This window comes from Scylla paramamosain, chromosome 7, assembly GCF_035594125.1.
Source record: "Scylla paramamosain isolate STU-SP2022 chromosome 7, ASM3559412v1, whole genome shotgun sequence".
In the NCBI taxonomy this organism is placed as follows: Eukaryota; Metazoa; Arthropoda; class Malacostraca; order Decapoda; family Portunidae; genus Scylla; species Scylla paramamosain.
This window is the reverse complement of record NC_087157.1, coordinates 13,502,158-13,511,155: the sequence shown is the minus strand read 5'-3', so window position 1 is coordinate 13,511,155 and position 8,998 is coordinate 13,502,158. Positions and strand designations below refer to the sequence as shown.

General features: G+C 43.2%; 1 protein-coding gene across 1 annotated transcript; it reads right to left on the bottom strand.

The window, feature by feature from the left end:
* Nucleotides 1-699: 699 nt before the first annotated feature.
* LOC135102092 (uncharacterized) lies at nt 700-5,045 on the bottom strand. The gene is made up of 2 exons (XM_064006833.1): nt 2,257-5,045; nt 700-961 (listed from the first exon to the last, which is right to left on the bottom strand). The coding sequence occupies exon 1, from the start codon at nt 4,524-4,526 to the stop codon at nt 3,951-3,953; it is 576 nt and encodes a 191-aa protein (XP_063862903.1). The 5' UTR covers nt 4,527-5,045; the 3' UTR covers nt 700-961; nt 2,257-3,950.
* Between the last annotated feature and the right edge of the window lie 3,953 nt (nt 5,046-8,998).

Here is an 8,998-nt window from a genome sequence, read left to right as displayed (position 1 = left end):
ATAAGAAATAATTGGGAATCCTACAATAATGCAATCTAGCTGTGCACTTCACAGGGATATTTGTAAACACTACATTATACAACATCATCGTCCCGAAACATCTAAGTATATTACTGACACAGATAGATATGATTAATACATAAGTAAATAATACATACGCAATTGTGGGAACAGTCGAAGGTCCTTGTAGAACGTAATGAATGTCACACAATCACCTTAATCCCAGAGCAGGCTCCATTTCCACGTAACGTAACAGAGGGGCCCCGTAGAGTTTGTGAACTAGTGCCTCTGCGGCTGAGATGACAGTGGCACAGCTGGAGAGTGATGAACGACACAGGTCTTGCCTCTACGGCTACCACCATGACTCTGCCCCTATGGCAGAGCCCCCCTTATTTCTTCCCAAACTTCAATCCCTTGACCTCCATTAAACTATGTTCCAAGTTCAACCCCTTGACCCCAATTAAACGATGTCAACCCTTACCCTGCTTCGCGCTGACCCGGCTGAGGGGAAAAATGATGGTCTAGATAAAGGCTGTGGTGTCCTGTAAACAAACACCCCTCTGTAGCTCGCCTTCTCGCCTTCTCGTCCCGTCCACAAACCAAGTAATGTTATAAGTATAATATTAACCTTGTAACGTAACTTATGGCAAAGTACAGTAGTGTAACCCTTATCTGGGGCGCGTCATGATAAGAACATAACAAGAAACCAGCTACAAAATAAAGTACAGGAACTACAAGCCAGCCGGTACTGAGCTGGCGGCTACATAGTAGTTAATTGCAGTAGTGAAGATGTGTGAGAGGAACTAGCTGTGGAGAGCTTAGCTGCAGAGAGATAGTGAGGGTTGTGTTTACGTGGTAAAGTTGATGACATGGCACGAAGGGTAGATAAGACACAGGGATCTCCGTAGAGGAATAAGTCACCCGGGAACTATTGCTGTTAACGCACATCTCCGCCTGGTCCCTGGAAGGTACAACGATGATTTGAAGATCTATTTCACAGTCGCTTCCTGTTGTTGTGATCGTTACCAATGAGTGGTGATGTCCACTACCAACAACGAATCCGATTTCACAGACGTTTTTCGCGGCGTTGTTTGTTTTCATCCTTACCAGAAATTGGAACCTTTGGTAAGGCTGGCTTGGGAGCTGCTAGGCCTCCCCAGTGGAGCTTACCAATGCATTTATTTCTTGCAAATGTCACAAGTTCTTATCCTCTTGTACTTGCATTACTTCCTAAACTGTATATTAAAATTATTTCACAATACAACAACATTTTGTATATTATAATAGTAATATGATAAATTTAAGAAAAATTTGGATGGCGGCGTGAACTTACTTGTCACCCTTATTTGATCTGCTACGCCTCCTTGGTTAAAAACTGTAATAATCGTCACATACGCATAAGGTGTAAGAGAAATCTTAGATAATACTGAAACAACATTACCATTTTCATTACAGGACTAGGCTTGCTTCCATTAGGCTAGGTTTAGATTGACTGAGTTCATTAATTTAATTTCAATGGGTAGGTCATGATTTAAAAAAAAACACCGTGTTTTTGCTGAGAAATAAATAATTAGTCTCAAAATTAGTAGGCTAGGGCTATTTCCCTAAAACCCGAAATATTTCAGTCTAACATTGTATGTGTACAGCATTGAGGAAGAGAGAAATATATTATTTATTATGTGCTTTTTTTTTTTTTTTTTGGCATACGTAGAGTTTGGCGAATGTTAGACAAATATTCAAAGGGAAGAAATTAAATCACAAAATGTAACCATATTTGCAGTAAATGAATATGGCGTGTTGAAGGCACCAGTGATGTATTTCAGTTTTTTATGCCTTTCTCTCTCTCTTTTAGTACTTGTTTGTTCAGGTTTTTTTTGTCATGAATTGACTCATTTTGTCTAATAAGGGGGCTCCGGTATACCAACATTACCGAATCAAAGGTATTCGTTTTGTTATGATCGTTACTAGATTGGGATCACAGAAACCACGAAAACGACTGTGAAATTGGATCGAGGTAATACTTGTTACCAGGTTGATAAGTGTTACCGCCGAGCGAGTGAAAGACCGCTTGTTGAGCAAGCGTATGCTAAATAACATGATCTGTGTTATGAGAGTTAAAGTGAACTAGTATATGAAACATGGGTAACACTAAGGAAACTAAGTTAATTGAAGTAGAGATTAAGGAAACTGAATTCATTATATTAGTTGACTGCAGTAGTGAAGATGAGTGAGAGGAACTAGCTGTGGAGAGCTTACCTGCAGAGAGATAGTGAGGGTCGTGTTTATTAAGAGGTAAAGTTGATGACATGGCGCATAGAGTAGATAAGATACAGGGATCTCCGTAGAGGAATGAGTCACCCGGGAACTAGTGCTGACCTAACGGTAAGATGGGCAGGCGTGAAGAGCCGAGGGCAAGCAAGAACGAAGCCCGGAGGGACATATTCCTTTGTACCGCCACCGAGTTAGGGTGTGACTAACCCAGGAAAGATCGGACCACTACAATGCAGACGCAGGTGTTGCTTGGTGACAGGCCTCCTTAAGACCCCAAACACATGAGTTCCACATCTGCATTACGAGGGGTCGATTGCCCTAATTAGCATAATCCATGATTAGTGATGCATTATGTTGAAACAGTATGTAATGGTTAGTAGTGCTACGCACGTCTTATGTTTATTATGTATGCCTTCAGGTTTGACCGAATGCAATAAATGATTCGCGTCACCGTGTGGGTCTAAAATCCTTTAGCTGCCTCCGGGCAGCTACAATAAGGCTCTTGCTTGGGAACGTTACCAAGCGACTGTGAAATCGGTCCTTGGCCAGGAACACCTTTTGGTGTACATTGCATAAAAAAAATTGCGACTTTCAGTCTCGGAAACACCTCCTTAGAGCGTAACTTTTGACGGCGCATCTTTCTTATTTGATGACATTTTTTCGTTTTGCCGTATTTTACATATTTTCGACTTATTCGCATGTGAGCGAAGGTTTCTGCCTCGCAGCTCGCGCAACTATCGCTTCATCACTACAGCTCGACCTCGGGCGCAGAAAATGTGCGAAATACACTTTAACTCACTTCATATATGGGATAGCCAGTTTTGATTGACACCATCAGACTCAGCAGTGACAGTAGAATCAAGATGTATTGTGAAAACTTGAAAAAAAAAAAAAAAAGTGGTATTACGAGTTGAACTGCAAAGATGAAAAAATATATATATTTATAGCATGTTTTACTTATGCTCGCTATTTTCAACATTTAATCATTGAATGCTGAGCTATATTAGTACATTAAGAAGGTAAAACTCTTGTGAACACGACAATGTGATCTGAATGCAGATAAATGTCCACATATTGAAAACAGTGTCATTTACGAGTATAGCAACATGTCACTCGCCGCAACCATCACATCGGCGCGACACGGCATGGCGTGTGCAGGTGGGCTCCTTATGATCTCAGGTCTGCGAAGCGTCTAAAAAGAACCCTCCAATCACTGGGGTACGGTCTTTTAATCATACTGTCTGCACCTTTCCTGGATTTTCGCTCTTCCCGACCAGGGGGTCGTGTATTAAGTACGAGTAAACATCACCGAACAAAAATTTAATATTCTATGGATCGCCTCGCCGCAAAAGGCCCCAACATATTGTGCGGTTCCATTTTATCCGATTATCTATAGTATTGTTACCGCCGGGCGGGTGCAAGAAGGGGTTGTTGAGCGAGCGAGGCAGTTGATGAGGAAGGGAAGGACCTGGAGGCCAGGGCACGGACCAAGACTAGGTCTAGTCAGTGAATTTCTTGTACGGCCGGAGTGTTGACGTAAGGATATGAAGGACGCTTGTTATGACATGAAACTAAGATAAGGCCGACCTTATCCCCTTCGAGAAATTCACTGACTTAGGCCTCGTCTTGGTCCTTTCCTTTCTCGTTAACAAACTCGCTTGCACAACAAACAACTTCTTTCACCCGCTCGGCGGTAGCGCCGCCTTGAGAGGCCCAAAGTAGGCTGTGAGTAGTAACTGCAACGTCACTTTGTATGGGAGACTTGCTGCTTTGACATAATCCTCGAAGGCTTGTGTAAATACCCAGTAATCGCTGCAGGACCCTCCACTGAAGGTAGGGGGCGGCAAGTGGGTGAATCTCACGGCGTTCAGTATGTCTCTTACCCCTGAATCCAAAGACTCTCTCTTCTCGGTTGCGTTGGTACTGCTTCCTGTCTCTTCCTCTTCTTTGGTCTGTCTGTCGTTCTCTCCGCTGCGCTCGTCTACTGACTGGCCAACTTCTTGTAATGTGTCGTACCTTTTCAGTGTTTTGGGCAAGAGAGAGGCATCGCCTGGTGAGTCTTTGAACATCGTGGTGTGGGAATCTCTTTGCAGTTCTTGTGTCATATGAGTTTGACTCACTTGTATTTCGGTATCTTCTTGACTGTCTTCTCTCTCCTCTCGGTCGGTTTCCTCCCCCTGGTCACACACTATGGGTTGTCCTCTGTCAGGTTCCCTGGACACAGCTGTTCTGGTGTAAGCTGTCGAGTTTCTCATGCTATCACCTGGATTCCCATCATGTCTTTCTGACCCTAGAGTAGTGAGCCTGTATTCTTGCAACTCGCACCCCCCTTAGGATGGACGGTGAACGATCTGTAATGACAAGAAAGTGCTCAGTAGTATCCCAAGTCCAGAGAGAGCAATAGGCGTAAAGAAGGTTGTTCTGAGAGACGATAAACTGCCTATAGAAAGAGCTCTGGGGATTCTGTGAGACTTGGACATAGTGAGCAGTGGACATCACCACTCATTGGTAACGATCACAACAACAGGAAGCGACTGTGAAATAGGTCTTCAAATCATCGTTGTACCTTCCAGGGACCAGGCGGAGATGTGCGTTAACAAAATTAGAAGCCACTCGCTCCGCTCTGGGAATTAGAACCCCCAGCGCTCCCACTGGGGGATAAAAAATATTAATGCAAATTTACAGGTATAAAAGCATACTTTTATTTTGCAATAAATTATTAAAAGATGTCACCAACGTCTTGGTGGGGACTCGATACGATACGAGACTGCTGTACAAGAGTATCATGTGTTGCTTTAAAGCAAGGACTCTGTATAGTAGGCATACAGAGTCCTTGTTTAACACCCCCCCCCTTTATCCACGGCGCTAACGGAAATGAGGGCGTGGCCTATCCAGACTGATCGCACTCATTATAATCTTATGTAATAAAATACACTGTATGTCTGTCTGTCTATGTGTCCGCTTTTCACGGAAAAAAATTGAAATGATTGTGATGAAATTTGGTAGGGTGGTTCCCCTTGATCCGGGGAGTGACGTAAGCTGTCTTAACTACTTCCAACCCAAAACTGTTAGGATTATTCAAGCCAATCTGTCACCATAAACCAATTCTTGATGACCCATTTTTTTATGGTGGGGTCAAGCATTTTTCTGGGGTGGGGGGAGATAGACAGTGGGCTGAAAGAAGAGTGTGAAGAGTAGAGGATATGAAGGAAGTGGTAGAGTAAAAGAAGACGGAATAGCCGTCATTGTAAGCTTGAGTTTTATGTTGGGGAGAGGTATAAATGGAGCATTCATTGTCAGCTTGGAGCTGAATCCCAAAGTAAACTTTGTTTGGTTAATAGCTTTGCCGAACAAATGACTGACTTAAGGTAGGCGCACACTTATTCGCATCGTACGGACGGCACGCATCGTACGCATCGGATTTTAGTATTCTTTACATTATTTCAAATGGGTCTGCGCGCATTTGACCGCGTCGTACGCATCGGACATCGGCAATGCCGACGAGGATCCCCGAAAGAGCATTCAATCCGATGCGTACGAACGATGCGGATGGAGTATGTCCTTCCAGAGAGAGCTCAGCTTCACAACTGCGGGTGGTGAATGGTCCAATGCCGACAATGTGCGCAGAAAATCCGATCCGTCCGATGCGTGCCGTCCGTACGATGCGGACCAATGTGCGCTGACCCAAAAAACAATCCGATGAGTACGATGCGTTTTGTCCGTACGATGCGAACAAGTGTGCGCCTACCTTTAGGGTGATAAACCGTGCTATGGAGACTCAAATTTTACCCGGGCAACGCCGGTTAATACTGCTAGTGGTATATAAGAGTGAAAAATACTGGCGGAGGCGACACAGAACGCCTAATGTCAGGGAAAATGTTTTACCTAGTTGTTACCGCCAAGCGTGTGAAAGACCGCCGAGCGGGTGAAAGAAATTGTTGTTGAACAAGCGTATGCTAAATACCATGATCTGTGTTATGAGAGTGAACTTGTATATGAAGCATGGGTAACACAAAGGAAACTAAGTTAATTAGAGTAGAGATTAAGGAAACTGGATTCATTATACCAGTTAACTGCAGTAGTGAAGATGTGTGAGAGGAACTAGCTGTGGAGAGCTTAGCTGCAGATAGTAAGGGTAGTGTTTATGACATGGCGCGTAGGGTAGATAAGACACAGGGATCTTCGTAGTGGAATGAATCATCCGGGAACTATTGCTGAGGGTAAAGGGGCCTGCACACAGTCATACATGTTGGCATACTTGCATGACAAACACGTGTATGAAGCTAAGTTTGACCGTGTGATGGGTGAGTTTGGTTGGCATACATGTTGGTCATACTGTATGACGAAAATCAAACCGAGCTTGACTTTTCTGGGCGGAGCTTATATGTCCACATACATGTTGGTACGTCTGACAGTTCGTCATACCGTCAAACATCAGTTTGAGCTTTGCAGGTTGTGAGGGAAGATGTCCATTAACAGCAGTACGGAGTGCGCTAATGCAAAACAGCATGAGAAGAACATTATATTACAATTTATAAATTGCTACAGAGAACACCCGGCTCTATGGAAAGTCAAATCCCAAGAATACTCAAATAAAATTGAAAGGAATAAAGGGATTGTTCAACTTGTAGAAATTCTAAAGGAACTAGAGCCAGAATGCACTCGAGACGGTGTCATGAAGAAAATAAATAGCCTACGTTCTGCGTTCAGGAGAGAACATAAAAAACATGAAAATTCAAAGAAATCTGGGGCAGCAACCAACGAAGTATACACGCCATCGTTGTGGTATTATGGTGATATGCTCTTCACTCTAGACCAAGATATGCCAAGAGAAAGCCACTCCAATCTGGAAACTTTACCAAAGGACTCGGATGATGAGGTATGTAAACAAATTGCGAACATAATTTTTTATTTATTTGCACAAAACAAATCATTGCAATAGTTATATACTAAAGCATTGTTATTGATTTTTATTACATTCAGTGAGAAAACATGTCACAAATAAACCTAAGGTAGCGATTAGCCTACGTCGTTTCTTGAATTGTTACCTATAGGTAGGTTACCTATTATAAGGAAATATAAGTCGTATCATTGACAAAATGAACACCCACATGTATTTACACTAAGTCGTTTTGCCAGGAGACGGCCCCTTCATTATTAAAGTATCGTTTAAAGTCATCGCGTACTTTTTTGGCGACTTGGGAAGAATTTCGCGATCCATAACCATTTGCTAATCCTGCGACTGAATTACTATCCAGCGATAGTCCAGATGAAGGTTCTCCATTTGAACTATCTTCCCTATGGGGAAGATAGTTCATGTGCATCATGTGCATCATGTGCAGATATTGAGTCTCTCATAAGTGTATCAGACCGTTCAATGAAAGGCGTGACAAGCGTAAGCAGATGGGTATATGCTTGCTCGTCCATCCTAAGGTAATTTCGCCAATCATTGGGTTCTAACCTCAACTCATCAATCAAGTTTGAATGTGAAAATTTCTTTCTTTTTAAAAGCCAGCTTCTTGCCCATTTCGATCTCTTTGTTTCTTTTTTCTTTAACGCTAAAGCTAGCCCAACGGCAATTAGGGTGTCTTCGTCTAGAGACATGTCGTTCCTGCGCACACACTTTACTGACTGATGTTTGTTGCCAATTAGTATGACTGTGTGATGAGTCTTCATACACGTGTTTGTCATGCAAGTATGCCAACATGTATGACTGTGTGCAGGCCCCTTAAGATGGGCAGGCGTGAGACGCCGAGGTCCAGCAGAAACGAAGCCCGGAGGGACAGATTCCTTTGTACCGCCACCGAGTTGGGATGTGGCTACTGCAGGAAAGATCGGATCACTACAATACAGATGCAGGTTTTTTTTTTTTTTTTATGTAGGAAGGATACTGGCCAAGGGCAACAAAAATCTAATAAAAAAAAAATGCCCACTGAAATGCCAGTCCCATAAAAGGGTCAAAGCAGTGGTCAAAAATTGGTGGATAAGTGTCTTGAAACCTCCCTCTTTAAGGAATTCAAGTCATAGGAAGGTGGAAATACAGAAGCAGGCAGGGAGTTCCAGAGTTTACCAGAGAAAGGGATGAATGATTGAGAATACTGGTTAACTCTTGCGTTAGAGAGGTGGACAGAATAGGAGTGAGAGAAAGAAGAAAGTCTTGTGCAGCGAGGCCGCGGAAGGAGGGGAGGCATGCAGTTAGCAAGATCAGAAGAGCAGTTAGCATGAAAATAGCGGTAGAAGACAGCTAGATATGCAACATTGCGGCGATGAGAGAGAGGCTGAAGACAGTCAGTTAGAGGAGAGGAGTTGATAAGACGAAAAGCTTTTGATTCCACCCTGTCTAGAAGAGCAGTATGAGTGGAACCCCCCCAGACATGTGAAGCATACTCCATACATGGACGGATAAGGCCCTTGTACAGAGTTAGCAGCTTGGGGGATGAGAAAAACTGGCGGAGACGTCTCAGAACACTTAACTTCATAGAAGCTGTTTTAGCTAGAGATGAGATGTGAAGTTTCCAGTTCAGATTATAAGTAAAGGACAGACCGAGGATGTTCAGTGTAGAAGAGGGGAACAGTTGAGTGTCATTGAAGAAGAGGGGATAGTTGTCTGGAAGGTTGTGTCGAGTTGATAGATGGAGGAATTGAGTTTTTGAGGCATTGAACAATACCAAGTTTGCTCTGCACCAATCAGAAATTTTAGAAAGATCAGAAATCAGGCGTTCTGTGG

Bases quoted from the DNA above. Each gene is read 5' to 3' on its own strand.
- LOC135102092 (XM_064006833.1), bottom strand. From the start codon at position 4,526: ATGAGAAACTCGACAGCTTACACCAGAACAGCTGTGTCCAGGGAACCT.